Here is a 24,864-nt window from a genome sequence, read left to right on the forward strand (position 1 = left end):
AAATGGGAACCTGTTTACATATACGTTTAGGATGATATAGAACATATTTCATTTAAATTTTTAAAAAATGTTTATTATTGAGAGAGAGAGACAGAGCATGAGCATGGGGCGGGGGGGGGGGGGGGGGCGGGCAGAGAGACAGGGAGACACAGAATCCGAAGCAGGCTCCAGGCTCTGAGCTGTCAGCACAGAGCCCAGTGCGGGGCTCGAACTCACAAACCACGAGATCATGACCTGAGCTGAAGTCGGACGCTCAACCAACAGAGCCATCCAGGCGCCCCAGAATGTATTTCATTTAAATGTTACGCTAATGAAGTTTTAATACTTCAGTTAAGTGTTGATTTACTTTGTGCAGCATGTTTTACATTTTAGAAACAGCCATACCATGATCTTGGTTTCTGATACTTTGAGAGCAAAATATCTATTTTATCTTGATTTTGTTCATAATAAAACCAATGCGCTCTAACCCCACTGGCCAGTGTTTTAATAACGCTTGGCATCTTTATGTTTATCTCTAAGCATGATTATTCTTGTTAACTGATTGCGTTGTGTTTATTGTTTTATCTGACCTGTTTCACTGGTCATTAATTTTTAGTTTTTATTTTCACCACAGGATAAATGTATTCTTCTTAAATATTATAAGTACTTTCCTAATCTCTGAATTAAAAAATGAAAAACTAAAACTTCTACATCAACTACTTGATTTTTCACTCATTAGTTTCTAAAGAGTCCTGTTCATTTAGAACAGTATTTAATATGCTATAATGATATTCTTTGTGAATACTTCTATTTCTGTAGCATTTCTTTTTCTTTTTTTTCTTGTCTCCATGAGGCATAATCTTCCTTTCGCAGGAGGCACAGAAAGGCAGAAAGAGCTCTGTGTCAAGGCCAGGAGGCGTGAATCTTGATTTTACGTCTTCAGCTTCTTTGCCACATTTTCTTGTAAAAGTCAAAGTCACTTCCCTTCTGGGAGCCCCGGTCCGTCCTCGCTCCGGTCACCCTGGTGGCGGCTGTGCTGCTCATGCAGTCGGTTGTGACAAGGCGCTGAGGGGACACGAGTGTGCCGTGTAAAGTATAAAGCAGCATGTTATTTTTCACTATTAAAAATTTTACTGATTGTAGAAAAGCAAAGAATGTAAATAATCTAAAACGAAATCTCATGTTAAGTGAATTTGACTTGTATTTGCTTCATGTCTGTGTTTGTATGTTTTTATGCTAGGGTACAAAAATACATGTGTGTTTATATACACACATGGGATTACATTGTACGTAATGTTTTTGTCTTTTTTAATCTAATATGCCTTGAGAAATTTTCTGTACTTTTAATTGGTGCATAATATCCTAATATAATCATGCCATTACTGTTGAGCATTTAGGGTCTTTTTATTTTTCAGTTGGAGTGCGGCTTTTTTCCCTTCATTTCCGATTCTTTCTTGAGGGTATATTCCAAAAATTGGGATAATTGGTTCAGATGACTATTGAAGACTAATATTTGCTCGCTTAAGGCTTGGTGCTTTATTCAGTTTGGTAGGGAATCATAAAATGTTTATGACTGAGGTGCAGTATGAACATATTTAGGGACAGATGATGTGATGGTGGAATACGGGGTGAGTTGTGATGGAGAGCACCTTGATGCTTTCACACTCTAACACGGCTTGTTCTAGTACAATCATAGGAGAATGAGAGAAGTATGTAATGTCTTGATAGGGAACAGTTGTGACCCAAACAACAGATGATTCATGAACATGAGGATATGATTATTGAATTGGGCACGTGGTACAGTTGCTGGAATCAGGGAAGTTTGGAGAGACCGTTAGTGAGGGAAGGTCATGACTGGGGTCAGGCCTGTTTGAAGGTATTGTCAGTTCAGAGAAGGAAAACATGCCCCAGGAAAGGCCATGGTGGAGGTACGTATTTCAGACTCATCCACAATGGGGTTACGCTTGGTGCCCAGAAAGGAATTAGTATGAAGTAATTTGAAGTAAGAATGGTAATGTCATCCCGTGAAGGTAAGAGGAAGGACAAGAGTTGACAATAGTGGGAAGCAGGGAGTGTTCAGGGATGGTTGAGAACTTGTGCAAGAAGCACGTAATTGGAGATTTCAGGAAGTAGTCATGATCAGCACGTTTCCACTTGGAGGATTCACAGTAAAAGCTGCTTCTTTCTCTGAGTATACTGTGATTTTTTTTTTATACAAAACATGCTTGTATGCCACTTGAAAACATATAGTATTTTAGAAAATGAAAAGATACATTCAGTTGTTGTAGTGAATAGTCATTACCTAAGAGTAGCCGTTATATTTGAGATCTTCTGTATATTTCCTTTCCTGGCCATCAGGAAGTATACCCACCATATTTCTTTGTGTGTTTACTTACTTATTTATTCTTAAAGTTTTATTTATGTATTTTGACACACACACACACACACACACACACACGGGACATGTGGAAGGGGCAGAGAGAATGAGAGAGAGAGAGAATCCCAAGCAGGCTCTGTACTGCCAGCACAGAGCCCGATACAGGGCTTGAACCAGCAAACTGTAAGATCATGACCTGAGCCGAAAGCAAGAGTCCGACGCTGTACCAACTGAGCCGCTCAGACGCTCCTTGACTTATTTATTTCCCTGTTTTGTGCCCCAAAGGAGCTTGGATTTAGTGATATCCCAGTAGCAGTCATCATAGGTAGCACCTAGATCTTGCTTTGTAAATACTACTCCTTACTATAAGAAACTGGGGCTGAGTCCAGTTCTACAGCAGGGAAAAGACATGGTGAGCCTGGAACATCTTACGCTGGAAAATAAGGAAATGCTCAGGCACCAAGAGGAGTGATGTCAAAAGGACTTAGTAGCTAGCTTTAAAGGGCCTCCATTGGCTAATTTTGGGACAGTGTGAGAATTACAAAGCATAATTATGGTAATTGATTGTGAAACATAACATAAAAGTGAAAATACAAAAGTCCATTTAAAATGTTCTTGGAAGGGAGCAAGGAGGAGAGCATGAGACAGTGAGGCAGGTGAAAATGGTGAAGTTCTTTCTAGAAGAATGTCATTCTAATAAATGTAGAAGAAATGAAAGAACATTGTCATTTTGCAACCCTTATTATAATGATTGTGATAGGTAAGATTAATTAATGAACACTGCTGCCACCGGGAGACCATTGTGGGGGAAGAAGATGGTCATATGTCCCCCAGTAGAATCACCTGAATTCTTTGGCTAATGGTCCGGCTTCTTCCACCTTCAGAGCCTGCAGTGCAGCTGTCTCTGGTCCCGGTCTCGTAGTTCTATCTCTCTCTCTGCCTCCTTTGTTCTGCCTTCCTCTTCCACTTTTAAAGGACACTTGTGATTGCCTTGAGTCCACCTACATAGTCCAGGATAATTTTCCTATTTTATTGTATTTATTTTATTTTTTAATGGTTTTATTTATTTTTGAGACAGAGAGAGACAGAGCATGAGCAGGGAGGGGGAGAGAGAGAGAGAGAGAGAGAGAGAGAGAGAGACAGAGACAGAATCCGAAGTAGGCTCCAGGCTCCAGCTGTCAGCACAGAGCCCGGTGCGGGGCTCGAACTCATGGACTGTGAGATCATGACCTGAGCTGAAGTCAGACGCTTAACCCACTGAACCACCTAGGCACCCCTATTATCTCATTTTTAAAACTTTCTGAGATAGGCATTTCTGTCCCCACACTACAAAGTAGGAAGGAGAGGATTAGCGTGATTAAAAAAAAGAAATGTGTGGGCTCCACTCCCATGGTAAGTGGTAGAGTAGGCCCTGCTCTCATTGCTGACTGCAAAACCCGTGCCTTTTGAAGTGTACATCCGGTCATGTTCATGTCCTTTTTCAGTGTTCCTCAGACTCTACAGCAGCATTTTCTCAATTGTGTCCTGAAGACAGAGTTCTAACAGATGTTCGTTCATCTTTATGACAAAAATATGTAGCAGTCCAGTAGGTTCAGAGAGAGCTGCACACATCTCCCCTCCCTTTCTTGGGCCTCCGTGCTCACAGGCTCCTTCTGACTGGGAGGCTGCAGTGTCTGACTCTCCCAACTCAGTGTTGCCTGGTGAGGCTTCACACCCCGCCCTCCAGCCCTCCCCTTTCGGAAACATCCCTATGACTGTCCTGCAGAACAGTCATCTGCAGGATATTTGGCAAATGTTGAGAATCTGGATAAAATCTAAAGTTTTTGGCATGACTCATAGGACGCTTCGTGATTTAGAACTCTGCTGTTTTGTTTTTTTTTCCTTTGTTATCTCAGATTGGTGCCTAATTCTCTAGCAGTCTTTCTCGACCTTTCTGTGTTACTTCTTTCCCCATTGCATGTCTGGTCCGTGGGCCTGGAATCTGCACGCCTTGACCCGTTTAACTGTTGTGCTCCGAGGCCTCTTTGGAACCTCGGAGTGGCTCCCGCTCTCTGTGGTCTCTGCTCGCGATCTTGGCGATTGCACCTAAACATTCTTTGTCATTGCTTGCTCCTCTCCTGTCTGTTCCATGGGTAGCCCTGAGTGCTGTTTACTTTGGAGTCCCCGGTGCTTACTGATGGTATTAAAACACGTGAACCTTTTAATTAGTGTTTGAATCGAATCACTTTGAATTGCATTGTAGCTCCTATGAACGTGGGGTTCCTACCACATTGCTAACTGGGCTAACTTCCTGCTAACGTGGCCTGATTACAGAGAGGTGCTGGCCGGTGGGAATGAGGTAGATTATCAGGAGGGGGGTAGTTAGGCCTTGAACCTTTGAGTTTAAGGTGGTTAAGAGCTAAAAGTGGCAAAGATTTGTATAACGTTAAGAATGTGTGAGTCACCATGCTCTGTGCTGTGCAAACAATGATCGTGTTCTCCTCATCACATCCTTATTAGGTAGGAACAGTCACTGCCATCCATTTGATATATGAGGAAACCGAAGGCACCTTGTTGAGTCACATGTCTGAGCTTACAGGGTGAATTAATGCTGGACTGACAAGTGACACCAAGAAGTTCAGGTCCAGAGTCACATGTCTTGGTGGCATGCTGGGAAGGGGTTGACACTGAACAGCACCTGTGAGACGTCTCCGTGTAGCCTGCGTTCTGGGCAGTGGTTAGGGGTGTGTGTGCCTGGGTGTTGGGGGCCCCGCTGGAGACCTGGGTAGGGGACTCGGATCCCTCAGTAAGACCTAAAGAGGGTGTACATGGGCTTGCCTCACGGTCATGTGTTAACAAGTCCTGCAGATTCTTGTTGACCTACTGTGTTAATGTGTTTGGATTTTAACTGCTGAAAAGCACACACGTTCCTCTTTCCTGTAACCTGTGTGGCCTGCGTTGACCTGATGGTCAGAAATTCTCACACAGTTAGGTATTATATACCCTACAGGCCCGTCTTTGAGGAGCATGTGCCCTTGTCAGAGAGGCAAGGGACACAGGAATAACATGGCAGAGACTCAGGAGGCATACGGCTGCTGCTCGTCTTGGCTCGAGGCCGGGAGGAACACGGCCTGTGCACAGCTGACCTCTGGCCCCCCGCTAAACATCCTGATTTGCTGTGTGTTAGAGGCTCTCGCGTGCTGTGGCTCTAGGTTTCTGTTTCACATCCCTTTCCCCAAATTCATGACACTGTTTTATTTACTTAAATAGATCAATCAGATAGTCTTTGATGACTCTGAAGTGGAAATCATTCCGCAGTGATACGACCTAAGGGACTGAAGGAAGAGGCTGTGATTAGGTCGACGTATCGTGTAGGAGAAATCGGTTTAAAATTAGAAGTTAAAGTAAGAAATATTTGTACTGAAAAGTAGAAATCTATAGCTAGGATGTAAATGTTATTACTGTGCTGCTCTTTTGACATCAAAAGCAATTTTAAGTGATGCTATTTCAGGCAATTATAGATACTTGGAAATCAATCATATATAGAAAACACTGTTTTTATTATTTCAAGGTGTTCCTTCAGATTGTCAGGCATTTGTAGGTGGACGACCTCAGCGAGTGTATTCTAGCGTGCACCTCGCCCTTGACCTCCAGGCCAGCAGGTTCCCCTCTTGTTGGGTGCCTCCCAGAGTCTCCTGGCGGCCCCTGCCCTCGTCTCCTCCCTCCGTCTACTCTGCGCCCAGCAGCTAGAGGAATTCATCAGAGTGAGAGTCAGACGTGTCCCACTGGTGTTCAGACTGGGCTTCCTTTCTCACTGGAGTGTGAGCCTGGGCTGTCTGGCCTGTGAGGTTGTTGCTCTCAGGGACACCACACGGCCTGCCCTGCCCTATCCTGCCTTCCCTTGCCCTCCCCTGCCTTTCCACCTGCTCAGCCCTTGCCCCTTCCTCCCCTCTACCCTCCCCTCCAGGAGCAGGCCCCACACTAGGCTCATACTCAGCTGTCCTGGCTGCCCTTCCTTCTGTGGCCTGCTGTTCCCTGCTCTGTCCCCTGCCAGTTCCTTGCCTCCTTCCCTCACAAGCCACATTCTGGAGCCTCCAATATGGAATTTTGATTCCAATATAGAATTCAGATCTTCCTTCTTCTTTTTGTTTATCCTCTTATCACTATTCAAGATGCTTGTTCTTGTCTGTTTCACTAGTGTTAACATTTTCTGAGGTAGGACTCGTAAGTGTTGCCTTGTGTGCATCGCATCTGTCTAGAACTGTTCCTTACCAAGCACGGGACTTGCTGTGTGCCCGCAGGAGTGCAGCGGGCTGGGTGCATCCTGTTGGAGGCTACAGGTGATGGAATGAAAGCTCCGTGAAGGCACAGCTCTGTCTGATGTGACATATTAGTGTGCTACACAGGAAGTGATCAGTACATGTGGGGAAACACGATGGAGGCCAAAAGGCAGAAGTATTCATGAGGAAGAAGGCATTTCACTTGTATCACTTTTAAAATTTGCGGCTATTTTTGTTTTATTTCTGATGGTATCTAGATTTTAAAATTTCCAAAAAAAAAAACAAAAACAAAAACAAAAAAAAAAAAAAACAAAACAAAACAAAAAAAAAAGGGGCGCCTGGGTGGCGCAGTCGGTTGGGCGTCCGACTTCAGCCAGGTCACGATCTCGCGGTCCGTGAGTTCGAGCCCCGCGTCGGGCTCTGGGCTGATGGCTCAGAGCCTGGAGCCTGTTTCCGATTCTGTGTCTCCCTCTCTCTCTGCCCCTCCCCCGTTCATGCTCTGTCTCTCTCTGTCCCAGAAATGAATAAACGTTGAAAAAAAAATTAAAAAAAAAAATTTCCAAAGCAGTTAATATGCTAAAGATATTAATGCAGTGCTATGAAGATGGCAGTGAAAGCTAGAAGACATTCAGTAATTGCAAATTGTTTGCAATGTTTTGTTCGTGTAAGTTGGTAAGATTATTTTAGCCATGTTTGAGTTATATTTTAAAAAAAATTTTTTTTTTCAACGTTTATTTATTTTTGGGACAGAGAGAGACAGAGCATGAACAGGGGAGGGGCAGAGAGAGAGGGAGACACAGAATCGGAAACAGGCTCCAGGCTCTGAGTCATCAGCCCAGAGCCCGACGCGGGGCTCGAACTCACGGACTGCGAGATCGTGACCTGGCTGAAGTCGGACGCTTAACCGACTGCGCCACCCAGGCGCCCCTATATTTTTTAATCGAGGATGATACTGAGACTTTGATGCTACTTGTACTTTGTATAGACCGAATTTAAAGACTTTATACGTCAAGTCAGATTTCAGTTGAATGGACATTTTACATTTGGCTGTAATTGAGCTATATTTTAGTATTATAAATTTTTCCCATAATAAAAAAATTGTTATTCCTCCAAATATTTAGTGTTACATTGAGCAGATAATTGAGAAATTATATTAGGTAGAAGCTTTCTCTCGCTGTGTACTTTAGTTTGCTCCCCTGTGCAGGGTAATATTTTTGTTTCCAGTCTTAAAACTTAAACATTTTAATTAATAAAATTTTTTTTCATTTAGAAACTGCACTGTGGTTCTAAGCTCACGTCTCTTAAATTATACTTGGTCATGTAAATAAGCTTTGCTTTGCAACTTTGGGTTCTTAACCTTTGCTCTTTGCTATTAGCTTTATGTTTTTTTAATTATAGGAAAATAGAGGACAGTAGGGAAGTTATGCCTTAAATGGACTGTTGTTATTACTGCATTCTTTAAGGAAATGAAAAATGTTATTTATTTTGTCCAAATCAAGCAGAAACAAATATAGAATATCTTGTACCATTATTCTTGCTAAGCATTTAATATCATCACTCTTTGATTCTTTACATGTAATCATTTTTCCATTTTAATGATTGATAGCATGATCAGTTATTTATAGTTGTAAAGCATGTATTGTCCATATCTATTACCTAACATATAAAAAAGAATGAATGTCATTTTCAGTGTATACACATACATTATTTGAATAATGAAGTCACAGTCATTTAAAAAATGCAAATGCATTGTTTTAGCCTCAAAACTGAGGTTCCCTAATATTATAGGAAAATAACCAAAATAGACCAGAAATGGGGGAAAAAAACACACACACACAAAAGAGGCATTCACAGTTTTAGAAATTGTTTCAGTCTTAGCTTTTGACACGTCTCTTCCAGAAGGCCGCAGTACGTTATAGTCTTACATTGCCCGTTTGTGCAAACATGTCCAGATGAATTCGGTGTTTAATGTTAAGAATCTTATAACATGCCAATTTGATTTGTAGCCCTTCATATCATAGAATGCTAATTAAAATCATATTTTTGCATATGTCATGCCTTTCATGTACATATGCAAATAGATTCTGTTGCCTTTCAGCTATTGGTAATTAACTTTATGAAGGACAGCTGTAATACATAATTAACAAAAATGTTTGCAAGCCCTTTTACACTGGAAGTTATAACATTAAATTTTTTTTTTTTTTTTGCTTATCAAGAGAACCATTTTAGTCTGATGCTTCTGAATGAGATCTAAATTGTTTTAAATAATCACACGATGTAATTAAATTGATGTTGTACTGTATTCAGAAGGAGATAACTAGTGTTCCATGGACTGGGTGCTGATTCCTGTCCATTTCATATTTATGAAATCAAAATTGAATTAAGTAAGCTGATTTGTGTATGAAATAAGATAGTGTGTCAGGTAATACTTTTTGTTTGTTTTAGTTATTGACGTCTTCTTGGCACTTAAGCACATTTTTTTTTTTCTTTTTTGCATGTGCCAGAGACACAATAAACATAACATTTTTAAAAACCTTTTTTCAAATTATTACCATGTTTTCAAGGAAGCTTCATGGAAGCTATTCATTTTCTCTTTTATAGTCTCTTAAATATTTAATAAAATGACATTTTCTCAAACTCATTTCATGATTGAAGTGTGGGATCAACTAGGGGGCAGTGAATGTTATGTTGTGGTATTGCTTTATCTTTCTTCTGATGGTGAAGACAGTGACTAAGCTACAGTCATTGTTTTTGTCCCTGTTCACACACTCAAGTAAGAAAACAAACCATTTAATTTAAATTCACTTATTTCTTCTGGTCTTCAAATATCACAGTATATTTGATCTGTATGCAAGCATCTGGTTTACCAAGAACACCATTGTAATATGCACATTCCTGTTGTATTCATATATAAATGCCTGTTTGAAAATACTTTCTGGACATATTTTTAGTAGAGAGTTATGACTGAATTCTATAATTATTGTTATTTCTTTCTTCAGGGTTGCTTTTGTAATGAAGAAGCACTTAAATACTCATCTGCTAGGCAAACATGGAGTTGGCACCCCCAAAGAAAGGTAATTTTTGTTCATTTTTAAAAATTTAACAAATACAGTTATGTTTTCACTTTAGGCTTTGTTTAAGTGCCTTCTAGAATTTTTATCAAGTCAGTTCATCATGTTTGCATTTGTGGTACTCTGTGGTCTAATAATATATTTTATGTCATTCTCCCCCCAAAATTTAATGTCATTTTAATTTTGAAAATTCTAATCTAAAAATATTTGAAAGGATTTAAGGGACTTTGAATTTGTGAAATAATCTTGAAACAGTAGAAAAGTTGATTTAGAGGGGATGACCTCTGCACATGTGTATGAATGGGCTAAAATAAGTATGTAAAAGTAAACTTGGTCTATTTTTTCCTGTATTTTTATTTTGAGGTTTTAAAATAATATTTTTAAATTCTTACTGTAATTAAACATTGCTGACACTAAAAAAGAAATACATCTTGTGTCATCCCCAAAATAATACTATAGTTGCCATGTCATGAAAAATAACACTACGATTGTTATGTCATCAACTGCCAGGCCTTCTTTTCTCTTGCCACTGTGTCATAATTAGCTTCGGCACATATACTTAATTATATTAGGTGAGCAGAAATAGAACAATGTCAGCTATCAGGTGAGTTTGGCTACTTCTGAAATTTTTAAATCTGTACAATGTACAGCTCACCCAGAGCTAGTAAAACCCTCTCTTCTTCCTTCAAAGACACAGTAGGTTGCCCCCAAACCCTCCGAGACGGCATCTCAAACTCTGTAGTTGCTCCTGGAAACTTTTGGTTTTTAATACTTTTTTAAGATGTCAGTCATGATGCAGATTGTTCTATAGCCCAGGACCTCCCAGGACTTCTTCCTTATTTGTAAATGTTTATTTGCCTTTTTAAAACATTTAAGATGCTCTTACCAATATTTTCTGTGTTTATAAGCAATTTACCTTGACACTTCTTTTGAGGGCATACCGTTTTCTTAGCGTTTTAGTTTGGACGTGACTACTGCCTCAAAATATGGAGTGTATGCCTGCTTCCTTTTTTTTTATCTTTGGGTTTCTGGGACTTCTGTTGGTAGCATTAGATTTAATTTGAGCCTGACTGTATGTGTTGAACACCTCCCGAATGCATTATTCTTGAAATTCAAAAAATTCTATATTATTTAAATTTTAATTCAAGAATTGTCAGAGTTATGTTTCTTGAGTGTTTATGAAAGTAGAAACAAAACTTTTGTACGTACTATGTTTTTGTTGCTTTTACATGCATTATCTCATGTTATTAGCAGTGCATTATTCCAGTTTTATAGATCTAAGGACCAAGATTCAGGAATAGGCAATAATTTATTCCATATCTTATAGTGAATACATGTTAGAATTGTTATTATTCTGACTCTAATCCCATTGTTCTTCCTTGTACTAATTATCCACATTGAGAATCTTTATATACAGGTACTTAGGCTATTTTGTTCACAAAATAAATTACGAATGATGAAAACAGTCTAGGTCATTTAATTAGTAAAAAGAAAATATTTCCTATCATATAACTAGTATATGTTTTGGACTCAAATTATATCATTTTGCCTTTTATTGAGGAATTGTAAAGGGTGAAGTAAGTGGTCATATTGTTTCATACTAATGAAAAATTGGGCACCTTACACATATTTTCATCCTTGAAGCCCTTAAGAGCAGTAGAAACCTCCTATGTATCATGACAGGTAATTGAAAAGCCAGGTGTACTGTTTGGTTTTCCATTTACCTGACATGGTTTGGTCCTAAAATCAGAGAATGAATCTCAGGTGGGGAAAGCACGTCCCGTCTTTGGGGCCGTAACCCCCTACGTAGTCCAGGGTGCAGGCCCCACCTCAGCTGCACATCTTCCATTGAATTGCTGTTTCTATTAAGACCTCTGTGTCTCAGAACACTTGTTGTTTCCGGTATGTGTTTTCGGGGTGCTCCCTCTCACTGCATAGTAATGCAACGTCAGAAAGCCAGGGCCCCAGCAGCAGTGTCGGTTTCCAGTAGATGTGTGTAGCTGGGGAAGGTCCTGTTTAAGTAGCAAAATCTAGCATGGTCGGTGCCAAAGGGCTCTTTTCTTCCATTCCACCTTCCTCCCTGCCTTGGCGAGGGAATTGATGGCTGTTAATGGTTTTAGGAAACAAAGAAACTCTTTATCAGCATGTTGAACCCTCACTTTGGGCATTACTGTTCTCAAAATTGAGTTAAACCTTTTTTTCTTACCTATTTAAAACATTAATGCCTTGGCTATAGTTTTGCAAGCTTGCTATATTTTAATTTCTCCAGGACAAAATAATCAGCTTACTTTTTTATGTTTTAAATTTGATTCTCCCCTCTTATGCGTTGCATATTATAGCAAATAGTAATAGAAGTTAGCCAAATAGGCCGTGACAATTAAATTAATAATGCATTTTGTTTGCAAGTATTTAGGCCTTGTGCTTTGACTGATGTATGCAAAAATGATAATTTATTACCAATAAATTCATGTACTTGCACTGTAGTTTGATGAACCAGTAAATTTTGTCAGCATGACTGTCATTAGCAACAGTAATTTAGATAATTTCAAATATATATGTTTTGACTTCATGAACACCTGAAGTGGTGGCCTGTGCGAGAACATAGTTTTTTGTCCCTAAATTTGCCTGAACTTATTTTAAGGTAGTACATTACTGTGTTTCTGAAGTCTCATACACTTAAATATCAAGAACTCAGTATAGCGACATCTGATTCACGTTCCAAAATAATAAACTCCAATTAATTTTCAAATTCATTCTAAAGTATTTCCTATTTTTTTTTTTTTTATTTTTTTTATTTTTGGGACAGAGAGAGACAGAGCATGAACGGGGGAGGGGCAGAGAGAAAGGGAGACACAGAATCGGAAACAGGCTCCAGGCTCCGAGCCATCAGCCCAGGGCCTGACGCGGGGCTCGAACTCACGGACCGCGAGATCGTGACCTGGCTGAAGTCGGACGCTTAACCGACTGCGCCACCCAGGCGCCCCCAAGTATTTCCTATTTTAAATAAGTAATTCTGTTCTTAATATAGTAAGCCAAAGTATCTTTATGACTCTTTGAATTTGCTAATAGTAATCTAGAAAACGAGCCTGTGCACAATTACCACAACTGAAACAGCCATAATAAGTCTATCTCTTGTGAAAGCCAGGCGCATATAACAACAGAAGGAGATGGCCTTCCTAGTTCAGTGCTTGTGTGGATCTATAGGAGGAGGCAAAGGGCTCACCGGGAATCTCTGAATTTGTGGTGTCCAGGCACCAGCGGGAGGTATCTGCCCAGGCAGCATCTCAGGAAGGCTCCTAAGCCCCCCAGCTACTTTCACCCAGAGAATTTTAAATTGGATCCATGCATTAGACAGTCTAAGAGCTAAATAATTTCATGATCAAAGGAAGTGTACCTATTTTTTCGATTTATTAATGAGTATCTACATCACAACCTTAGTGAAGCCACTTTGTAGGCCTCTACTCAGGTTCTCAGTCTCTGATAGAGCATTATTGTCAACATGACTGTGGGGGGTGTTTAGGCCCTAGGAGCGGGGAGGAGGCAGGGGGTCAGGGGTAGGCTCAGGGCTAATTAGTGCTTTTGTTCCAGTGAATGGGTTTCCCCCAGGCCTCCTTCAGATTCTTGAGCTGTGAGATTTGTGTTGGCCCTATCGCCTTTTATCAGACTCTTGGGATTGTGGTTAGCCATCTTGTTTTTAATGGTACCTTTGATCTTATTGCTAAGTAAAATCTTTCCCCCACACTTTTATACATGCCAGGTGTTACCTAGACTAAACTGTGGGGTAGAAATCCTCACAACTCTGATACTTGGTTCTAATTTCTTGTAACGCATTGTGACCAGACGTGACATCGTGTAGGCCTTTGGGGTCTACCTGGTCTCCTTTCCTTTCTCTCTCTTCTCATAAACTTTTATGTTTATATGTTAAAATTTTATGAAAACATCATTATTTCCTGCTTTTCAGTTTAGATGGAAAACATCACTCTTTTTCTTGAAACATGAAAGTATCCCAGACCGAAACAGTCCTGGGAAAAGCATATATACTTGCACAGGGAGTTGCCTTTGAAGCTTTGCTGGCAGTGGTTTGCGTTGATTAGAAACTTAAATTGCTTTTAAATGAGAAAATAATACCTTTTTATAAAAACTGTGAATGACATATATTTAAACAGACTCAAATTTTTCCTCTCAGAAGAGCATGAGGTTAATTCATTATTGTCACTTGATTGTCTGTTTTTAAAAGTTACCTTGGGCTAAGTTGGCACGTGATTCTTTAGTGAAGGACCAGAATCTTTCTTAGTGTTTATGCCTCATGATTTTTTGAGGGGGTAAATACTGTTTTCTGTCACTGAAATGGGTAGCTTATTCTCATGGATACACTGAGATACTTTACTTTGTGCTATATGCCCATCTTAGATCTCCATGGAGTGTTCTTTCTCCAACTTGTGGGTCACACTGTATGACTGCTGGCCTTGGGCTGTCTCTCCCCACCCCTGCTGCTTGTTGGCCTTCCCTCTTATTTCTTCTCTTACTCGAATGGTTAACAGAGTTTCCTTTCTGCCCTCCCTGTTTCTTTTTCTTTCTTTTCTTTTCTTTTCTTTCTTTTCTTTTCTTTCTTTCTTTCTTTCTTTCTTTCTTTCTTTCTTTCTTTCTTTCTTTCTTTCTTTCTTTCTTATTTGGCCTGATTTAGGAAAAATAAAGTGTTTATGGGCTCTTCTCTGATTAAAAAATACACACACACACACACACACCAGAAATAACTCTTGAGCCACAGTGGAGGAAAACATGTCTTCTTTCCATCGTGGCTTGCTTTTTTTAATGAGTGGGAGATTGTCCTATTTTAATGACTTCATATTGCGTGAGCTCAGGACTCTTTCTCTGTCTTTTCCCATTTCTCCATGTGCAGATAGTATCCAGTGTAGAATTAGTGTCCTGTGATCATTTGACATGGTTTTATTGTGAACAAGTGGGATTGAACAGACAGATGGCCCTTCTAAATAATTACTTCTACGTGGAAAGATAGATAGAAGTCACATCAATTCATCTAAAGCCAAGGTTATTTATTATTTTTAGAAAATTTCCTTTTATACTTTACTGACTTAAACTGACAATTTATTAAGGTACACATGGAGGTAAGTATATATTTTCCACCAAAGGTATCTTGTCAGCATCTGGGAAATATTTCTCAATTAAACGGGTAATTTAGATGTTCTATGGTTGCTTCATGACAAATGTTTTCTTACTGAAATGGGTATTTTCTAACTCTGACTTGATGAATTTTCCTCATGAAAGTTAACAAAGTTGTCAGTGGTCTGGAATGTCAGTTCTCAGATCCTCATTTGTCTGTTGAAGTTTCCAACTTACTTTTGAGGGAAGAAATTTGGACCTACTTAGAGCTAACTGTCATGGCTCATCCCCAAGGAGATACAAATCCCTCTTTTCAGGCTCGTGTCTTCATCTGGCTCCTCAGTGTCCGTGAATCAGGGCCTCCCCACTCCCCCTTCAGCGGAGTGTTCAGAAGCCCCGCGGAGTGTCTGCATTCTGTATGTCTGTCCGGCTGTTTTAGTGCTGTCCTCGGTGCGCCTGTCCGGCTGTTTTAGTGCTGTCCTCGGTGCGCCTGTCCGGCTGGTTTAGTGCTGTCCTCAGTGCGCCTGTCCGGCTGGTTTAGTGCTGTTTTCAGTGCACCTGTCCGGCTGTTTTAGTGCTGTCCACGGTGCGCCTGTCCGGCTGTTTTAGTGCTGTCCTCGGTGCGCCTGTCTGGCTGTTTTAGTGCTGTCCACGGTGCGCCTGTCCGGCTGGTTTAGTGCTGTCCTCGGTGCGCCTGTCCGGCTGCTTTAGTGCTGTTTTCGGTGCGCCTGTCTGGCTGGTTTAGTGCTGTCATCGGTGCGCCTGTCCGGCTGATTTAGTGCTGTCCGCGGTGCGCCTGTTCGGCTGATTTAGTGCTGTCCATGGTGCGCCTGTCCGGCTGTTTTACTGCTGTCGTCGGTGCGCCTGTCCGGCTGTTTTAGTGCTGTCGTCGGTGCGCCTGTCCGGCTGGTTTAGTGCTGTCGTCGGTGCGCCTGTCCGGCTGGTTTAGTGCTGTCGTCGGTGTGCCTGTCCGGCTGTTTTAGTGCTGTCGTCAGTGCGCCTGTCCGGCTGGTTTAGTGCTGTTTTCAGTGCGCCTGTCTGGCTGTTTTAGTGCTGTCCATGGTGCGCCTGTCTGGCTGTTTTAGTGCTGTCCTCGGTGCGCCTGTCCGGCTGTTTTAGTGCTGTCGTCGGTGCGCCTGTCCGGCTGTTTTAGTGCTGTCGTCGGTGCGCCTGTCCGGCTGGTTTAGTGCTGTCGTCAGTGTGCCTGTCTGGCTGGTTTAGTGCTGTCGTCAATGCGCCTGTCCGGCTGGTTTACTGCTGTCGTCGGTGCGCCTGTCTGGCTGGTTTAGTACTGCCCTCGGTGATCCTGTTCGGCTATTTTAGTGCTGTCCGCGGTGCGCCTGTGCGGCTGATTTAGTGCTGTCGTCGGTGCGCCTGTCCGGCTGTTTTAGTGCTGTCGTCGGTGCGCCTGTCCGGCTGGTTTAGTGCTGTTTTCAGTGCGCCTGTCCGGCTGTTTTAGTGCTGTCCACGGTGCGCCTGTCCGGCTGTTTTAGTGCTGTCGTCGGTGCGCCTGTCCGGCTGGTTTACTGCTGTCGTCGGTGCGCCTGTCCGGCTGATTTAGTGCTGTCGTCGGTGCGCCTGTCCGGCTGTTTTAGTGCTGTCGTCGGTGCGCCTGTCCGGCTGGTTTAGTGCTGTTGTCGGTGCGCCTGTCCGGCTGTTTTACTGCTGTCGTCAGTGCGCCTGTCCGGCTGTTTTAGTGCTGTCGTCGGTGCGCCTGTCCGGCTGTTTTAGTGCTGTCGTCAGTGCGCCTGTCCGGCTGTTTTAGTGCTGTTCTCGGTGCGCCTGTCCGGCTGATTTAGTGCTGTCCGCGGTGCACCTATCTGGCTGGTTTAGTGCTGTTTTCAGTGCGCCTGTCCGGCTGTTTTAGTGCTGTCCACGGTGCGCCTGTCCGGCTGTTTTAGTGCTGTCGTCGGTGCGCCTGTCCGGCTGGTTTACTGCTGTCGTCGGTGCGCCTGTCCGGCTGATTTAGTGCTGTCGTCGGTGCGCCTGTCCGGCTGTTTTAGTGCTGTCGTCGGTGCGCCTGTCCGGCTGGTTTAGTGCTGTTGTCGGTGCGCCTGTCCGGCTGTTTTACTGCTGTCGTCAGTGCGCCTGTCCGGCTGTTTTAGTGCTGTCGTCGGTGCGCCTGTCCGGCTGTTTTAGTGCTGTCATCAGTGCGCCTGTCCGGCTGTTTTAGTGCTGTTCTCGGTGCGCCTGTCCGGCTGATTTAGTGCTGTCCGCGGTGCACCTATCTGGCTGGTTTAGTGCTGTTTTCAGTGCTCCTGTCCGGCTGTTTTAGTGCTGTCCTCGGTGCGCCTGTCCGGCTGTTTTAGTGCTGTTCGCGGTGCGTATTCCCTTCCTTCTGAACATGCTTCCGCCCGCAACCTCGGTGAGCACCATCGTGAGAGAGCCACTTTCCTCCACTGTGTTACTTGCTTTCTTCCTGGTTTTTGTGATAATTGCTTACATTTAGGGATGTTTTAAGAAGTAACCTTATAAAAGTCGTATCTTTGTTACTGTGAGCTACAGGTTGCTGCTCATGAAAACAGGTCACATCTTCCTTGTGAGACTTGGGGGCCAGTTTCCCTCTGGTCTTTATTCCAGGAAAGGTTGTGCCTTTCTGAAACAACTTGTCATTTTGGTCTTAAGCACCAGCAAATCCTGTATGTAACTGAGCTTTCCTCGTTATGTTTACTTCCGGGAAGCTCCGGGCCGGAGTCGTTGTCCGTGTCTGCACGGTGGAGTGGGCTCCGTGGTACGCGCATTTCATGTACTTCTGTTACTTCGTGTTTCCTCGCTTTTTTCCTTCTGGCAAATTCCCGTTTTATGTGAGCAATATGTTTTAACCACCTCACATAAATCAATGCTCACATAATTCAAAGGAAGTTTTGCAATGGGAATTTTTGTAAAGTAGGGTCAGTACTTGGGACTGTGTATGCCTTCAGCTTTTGGTGTGGGGGCAGTGTGTTTAGCATTGTGCAGTCCTATTAGACTTTTTTAAAACTGTCCTTGCCCTGCGGTATGAACACTTAATGTACTTCCTTGCACTGATTCAAATGGTGTTTTTTGTTTCTCATGATTATTTGTTATTTTGAAGACCGATTGCTCCTACAGTTTGCTAAGCAGACAGAATTAGTATGTACTCGGCAGGGAAAGGGAGGATGCGTTTATACTAGGACATCCTCTCTCATTCGGTCAGAAATGAGAGCCGCTCTTAGTGCCTCATGGTTATGTGATCACATACCTTCTTAGTGCATCATGGTCATGTGGATCAAATACCGTATTTACCACTTTAAAAGAAATTCTCAAGTTGGTAGTGGAGGAATTCTAAGTGTTAGTGGTATATATATTTGTTATAGAAATGTAAGATTGTTTTCTGCTTTTTCTAAACTTTATTCTTTAGTTCTAAGCCAGCATTTTATCGAGTATTCATTTCTGTATTTAATTCCTGGGCATTAAAATACCATGAATATTATATGACTTTGTTTTTTAGAAGAGATTGGTTTTTATACAGTTGTGTATAATACATCCAAAGAAAGAGAAGAGCTACACAATGATACAGAAGAAGGTTTTAGGAGAGGAAAAAATCTTGCATAAGGTTATTATGCTGATAAAGGCATCTCATTTATTTATTGGCTTATTCTTTCTAATTAAGTTTATTTATTTATTTTGAGAGAGACAGAGATAGCACGAGTGGGGCAGGGCAGGGGCACGGGGGCGGGGGGAGAGAATCCCAAGCAGGCCCCACGCTTTCAGCGCAGAGCCCGACGCGGGATTCCATCTCACAAACCTGAGCCGAAACCAAGAGTTGGGTGCTTAACCGACTGAGCCATCCAGGTGCCCCTGTTGGCTTATTCTTCCTGTAAACGTTTATTACTACAGTGACGGCTGTGTTCCAGAATCGAGATGGTATTGGTATTTGAAGATGATAACAGCTTCTGTTCTTACACCCCTCAGATTTGGGGCTGCTGAGCTGAGGTGCAGCTTAGACACATAATACAAACATAAAGGTAAGAGAGAATTCTGTGGGGGTAAGATTCTGATGGACAGACACTTGGGTGCTATTCCAGAGTGTCTGAGAGAGGTGTTATTTTAGGATGGATGGTCAGGAAGGACCTTTTTGCTGGGGCTACATTGTAAGTGTAACGTGGACTTAGAGCCTTCCCAGCGGAGCACGGTGAGAGGCCCTCTGTGAGGTGTGTGTGAGCTTCACATGCCCTGTTTCCACGAGCCTGCAGTGGCCTTGGGCGTGGGGTTGGCAGAGAGTGGTAGGAGATGGAACCCTGAGACCACAGACTGTGCACTGTGGGGGAAACGGTCACCACTAGGAGGATTTCATTTAAGGGGATTATGGGACGGGTTAGGATGAGCCTGGGAAGCTGGGTTGGAGTCCGACTGAGAAGAGCCTTGAGCCCGGTGCCGGTGACCGTTCACTCTGTATGTAAGAGAAAGCCAGGGAAGTTAGAACTCTTGGAATTGTTCATCTGTCATGTGGAGTGCAGACACCAGGGAGAGACTGCAGGCGAGTGGGCTAGCATTGTCGCAGCGACGTGCGTCCGTGAGCCCTGTCTCCTTTCCCTGGCTGGCTGCCTGGGCCCTTCTCTTGTTCCAGCTCCAGTGTCCTTCTGCTGCATCCTGCTGCAGAGCCAACCTGCAAAGAAGCCCCTTAATCGCCCGTTGTATTTTGTTAGACACGTTCTTTTCTCAACTCTATAACCCATTTTCTTCCCTTCTACATACTTTGCCTACTCCCCCTGCACACTCATACTGGGTCCCCTCTGTCCTGCTGGCCAGTCCAAACATTCTGGACTCTCAGCCCGAGGCCCCGGTCCTTTATCAGTCCCTTTCTTGTTTATTCCATCTCTAACTGGTCTTGTTTTTCATCATATTCCTATGGAACATCCGTGAATAAAGAATAGATATGTGTGTGTGGTTAGAAATTCCTCTATGGGGCGCCTGGGTGGCGCAGTCGGTTAAGCGTCCGACTTCAGCCAGGTCACGATCTCGCGGTCCGTGAGTTCGAGCCCCGCGTCGGGCTCTGGGCTGATGGCTCAGAGCCTGGAGCCTGTTTCCGATTCTGTGTCTCCCTCTGTCTCTGCCCCTCCCCCGTTCACGCTCTGTCTCTCTCTGTCCCCAAAATAAATAAAAACGTTGAAACAAACAAAAAAAAATTAAAAAAAAAAAAAAAGAAATTCCTCTATCCCACCACTTCCAGCTCCCAAAATAAGAAACCCAAAAGACTATAATAATACTGCATACATTATAATTATGTCATCTAGTACTACTTTGTGAGTTATTAGACCCTAGATGTATGGTTTAGTACTGAGAATCTTTATTCTCTTGTCTCCTCTCTTACTCCTATATTGAAATAAGACAATTGAATTTTGTGGCAATAGTGAACTGTCTATACCTTTTTTAGCATGAACGTTCAAATTACTTTGCATGTAATAATTGTTGTTTAATGTGACAAATTAATTTTTAAGGGTTTTTTTTTTTTTTTTTTTTTTTTGCTATGCTTTAGTAATTCATTCAGATCTTGGATATGAGAATATCTGCTATTTTAACTTTTTTTTAAGGTCAGGGAATAAATGATTCCAAATATGATTGATCAAATATGTTAAATGTTCAGAATATAGGTGTTTTTCCCTGGCAGGCATCTAGAATATTTTTGGCCATTCTCTTCTTTTATTTCACTTAAATTACTTTTAGAACATTGGGGCTTATACATCTGGACTCTGACTAAAATATGCCTTAAGCTCTTATCTTTAATTCCCAGTCAGTGCCAGAATTAAAAAGAACAAAGGCCTATATGTTCACTGCAGCCTTCAATTATGCTTAATTACCAACTTTTACACAGTTTCATTATACAGTACTGACTTTTTGTGAGAGGTTCTTTATATTCATGATGTCTTGGTAGTTGCTTATAAAAGTCCAAGATTAAAATTTTTCCTGAGGAGTTTTCAGGAAACTTATAACCTTTCTGAAGGTAATTTTTATAAAGTTAGATCAAAGCAAATTTGATCATCCATTTTAGCAGATGAGAAACAAGGTGTTTACATTTCATTATGCTATGGAGCTCTGATAGGAAAAATCAAGGGTTTACGTAAGTTACTCTCTAAGATATTTCTCCCCATTTCTTGGCACTGGGGTCACTTGTATAATCAATTGTGAGCTTAAAGCAAAGGGCGTCTCCACTGGTTTTATGGCTCTGTTGCCCTTAGTATTCACAGGAGAAAACAAGCAGACTCCGATGTGCCACATGAGATGCGTTGACCCTGTAGTAATGCCAGTGTTTCACCCAAGCACCGTCCTTCATTCCAGCCAATCCTTCATTCCCTTTCAGAAGAATCATGATGTCTTTGATGCTTACTAAAATGTTAGCACCTCCGCAGATTGAATCGTGTAAATGAACACATAGGTTGAAAACTGTCAAACGCTAGTACTTTTCTGTAAATCAACCTAATTTCATTTTGAGTTACTTCTAGCATGTGATCCCAACATAGAGACCTCCTTTTCAGAGAAAGTCCTTTTCATTGAGTTTTAATGTAATTCCAGTTCTTTTCTTGTTTTATGGATGATTTCCAGCATGGTGTAGTAAGCATGATACAGGAGTTGGGTCAAGACAACATGAAAAACTCCCGCCCACTGCCCTGCTGGAAGCCATGTCTCCGTGTCCTCTAGGTGGGTCACACGTATTGTCTGTTCAAGCAAGGTCCAGATTTTGTCTTATTGGAAATGCCCCCGTAAATTTTCACTCTCTATAATCACTTCTTCCCACCAAGGCCAGTGTACTATTTAACACATTCTACTTTACAGCGTATGCCCTGTTTCCACAGGAGATGATTTCTTGAGGACGTTGTTGGTGGCTTTCTTTCTCTGTCAGCTTTTCAGAGGGTGATTGACACTCCATGAATATTGCTGGATTTAAGATGCTAAAATCTTCGCTGAAATTTTTCTTTTTGTAAGATGGCCTTTTTCTTTGCTGGTCTAATACATGATTTATGATCACACTATGAAGAAGGTATCACAGATTAACATAGTTTATGTTACTGTAGATGATCCTGCCTCTTAGTGTAACCAAGCTCAAGTGCATTCTTCTGAGTCAGTGTGACTTTCTCACCTTCTCATCTGTGATGCTGAGGACGACACCTGTTCTCAGTTGTCAGGGTTGTGGTGAAGTGAGCATGAATTTATAGTTCTACTCTTATAAAAAATCACAGTCTATGTACGCGTAACATTTTGTAACTTAAAGAGTGCTTGTTTTTAGATGAATACGTATTAAAGAAGGTTTCAGTTGCTGATGTCTAAATAATATCTGTGCCCCTTTTTCCATGCTAATCTGGTTGAGCAAATGATTATGGGAAACAGCAGATTCAGCAGAACATACATATGAAAGTTTGTATTTAAATTAAACTCAAAGTTTTTGCATGTTAATTATAACTGATGATTTTCTTTTTCATTATGACAGCATTGTGGTGTTCACAATATCTTTGTCTCATTTCACATTTATAAATCACGTGACATGGATATGACACATATTGGCAGACTTACTGCTGGATATCAAGTCTTTTACATTTAGGGTTTTTTGGGTTTATTTTTTTTTTAAATACATTGTTTCGTGATTACTAGATTTTGAAGGTGAGGAAAAATATTAACAAAGGATTTAACCCAATGCTTATTATTTTTTTATTCATACTTGTAATGATAACAGTATATGGACATATTTCAAAGCTTCAATGCATTTTTAAGTTTTCTCTTCTGTTAAACAGCAAACATAATGTATGTAGAATAGAACCGCGTAAAACCAAACAAGAGCATAGCTACTCTGCCTGCACCTGGCAGAGGGTCCCAAAGACCACATCAGTGACGAGGGACCTTCTCTGCACCTCAGAGAAGCCGTGGGCTCCTCAGCAGAGTAAATGTCTCATGCACAGAGCTACTGTACTGTAGGCCGTTGACTTCTGCAGATTTCACACTCATGATAGAGTTCATGTGCCAGTGGTCACACAGAATTTAAATTCCTCTGGACATTGTGGTTGGAATCGGACATGCTCAGAGCCACCGGTCAGAGCTCCTAACTCGGCTGCTGCTGGAGCCCAGCCTGCCTGCCTCGGCACTGCTTCGTCTGTTGTGTTCTTCCTGTCCCAGGTCTCCAGTGCCTCTCAGGAAGTGGTTAAAACCAAAACAGTTTAATCAAGTGGTTCAACTGCTAGAGTTGATGATGATGAAAATAAGGAAAGAGTGAACAAAAATCTGAGAAGGTAATCATTCACAGCTGGAAGTTCGAGGTCGGGATAAATTAAAATCTGGTACACAGTGTTCTAATTCTCAGGTTTGGTGGCAAATCCACCGACGTTCATTACGTTATTGAATGTATAAATAAAATGAGATGGGGCCACTGATGGACCGAAGATAATTTATTTCTGGCCCTGTTTCGTGCACCACAGTCTTTTTGGTAAGACGGTCACCTCCCACATTCAGATGATGCACCCCACGTGCTGGCGCGCAGAGAAGAAAAGGTGGTGTGAAAATTTTTATTTAGTCGTCTGGCTGGGAAGAGAAGTGCCCCACTTAGTGCAGGAGGAAGCTTTGGTGAGCGCTGAAGTGACTGCTCTCTGGCCATGCCATTAATGCAAAACACCGGATGGACTTTCAACAAAAATGTCATGTGTTAGAAGATCATCACTCTTTAAAAATTTATCTGAAATATCAGTGTGAACTGTTAGTTTATGTGGCTATTTTACTCACATTTATTATGAGCAAAATTTGATTTGGAAATCTTAGTGTTCTTCCTTGCATAGCGCGAGGTTGACGGTGGAGGGACCCGCTGTCATTCGTGGCATAGAGAAGCGGTTTCTGCAGAGCACGGCAGCTCTTAGAGAAGGATCCTGAAGCCCACACACGTTCCTCACGACAGACGCCGGGGTTCCCGGCAGCCGTGCCTGACCTTGCTTGTTAGGAGTCCTGATTAGCCTGCTGCAGTGTCTGAGAACGAAGCCTGGGCGAGCTCTGTCCCTGGAGATGGAAGGGTTTGCACCGAGAGACGGAAACTGTGAATTTCAATCAGAAACCGCTGCCTCCTCCAAGTGCCCGGTTTTCGCCGGCAGGGCTCTGCTTTGCAGTTGTTTTTCCCCTGGTTTAGCACCAGTTCCATCAGCCCTTCCTGCCCACTGTGCTGCTGAGGCCCCACCAGGACGGCCAGGGGGCTTTCCTCGGTTGTGACAGCTTGCTTCCGCTTGCTGCTCGGTGGGCGGTGTCCCGTCTTCGCACGTGTCCTCTGGGGACTGTCCTGGTTCCTCATTGTTTTGGTTGTGGAGACTTAGGTTGATGTTACTGCAGTAATGATGTTCTGAAGTGGAGTGGAGAGTTACTTTCTTTTCCTTAGTGGAAGGATTCATAGCTTTAGTAATGATTTTAGACCATATTTATAGAACCACTAAGATTCTAAAGGGGTAATTTAACTCTTTGAAAATAACTTACCAGCCTTTATAAAGGAGGTTATATTCTATAGGGCTTTCTAAGGGTCTCACTTCATGTGCCTGGCAGATGTCAGTGCCTGGCTGTGTGTAATTTGTCCTGACACTAGGTAGCTTACTGCAGAACTATATAGATTTTTGGATTTAAATTTTTTTGAACATTTTTATTTAGTTTTGAGAGACAGAGAGAGACAGACCACGAGCAGGGGAAGAGGCAGAGAGAGAGGGAGACACCGAATCCGAAGCAGGCTCCAGGCTCTGAGTTGTCAGCACAGAGCCTGATGCCAGGCTTGAGCCCATGAACTGTGAAATCTTGACCTGAGCTGAAGTCAGATGCTCAACCGACTGAGCCACCCACACACCCCAATTTTTGGATGAAAGGGAACCGTTACATTTCACAGATGTGAAAACAGTTTCAGGAACACTTGCCTTAGATCATCTAGTTCTTCAAAATCTTGGCAATCCAAAAGTCATCTGTGTCCACACATTTTGCAAATTTCATTACTTCCTTGTTTGGTGAAAAAGAATGGTGGTTCCATAGTTCTTTGGTACAGCTCTGCTCTTTCATGGCTGATCTTTTGATAGTGTTGCACATAATGCTTAAT

General features: G+C 42.2%; 1 protein-coding gene across 2 annotated transcripts in view; it reads left to right on the forward strand.

The window, feature by feature from the left end:
* The window catches only part of ZNF407 (zinc finger protein 407), a 458,246-nt gene that overhangs the window by 167,828 nt on the left and 265,554 nt on the right, over nucleotides 1-24,864 (forward strand). For both annotated transcript variants that reach the window (XM_025931398.2, XM_086683227.1), the window contains exon 4: nucleotides 9,615-9,689. In XM_025931398.2, the coding sequence (XP_025787183.2) occupies nucleotides 9,615-9,689 (75 nt within the window). The remainder of the gene's footprint in view (nucleotides 1-9,614; nucleotides 9,690-24,864) is intronic.

Source organism: Puma concolor, chromosome D3, assembly GCF_028749965.1.
Source record: "Puma concolor isolate L17-30 chromosome D3, mPumCon1.1.hap2, whole genome shotgun sequence".
Taxonomy (NCBI): Eukaryota; Metazoa; Chordata; class Mammalia; order Carnivora; family Felidae; genus Puma; species Puma concolor.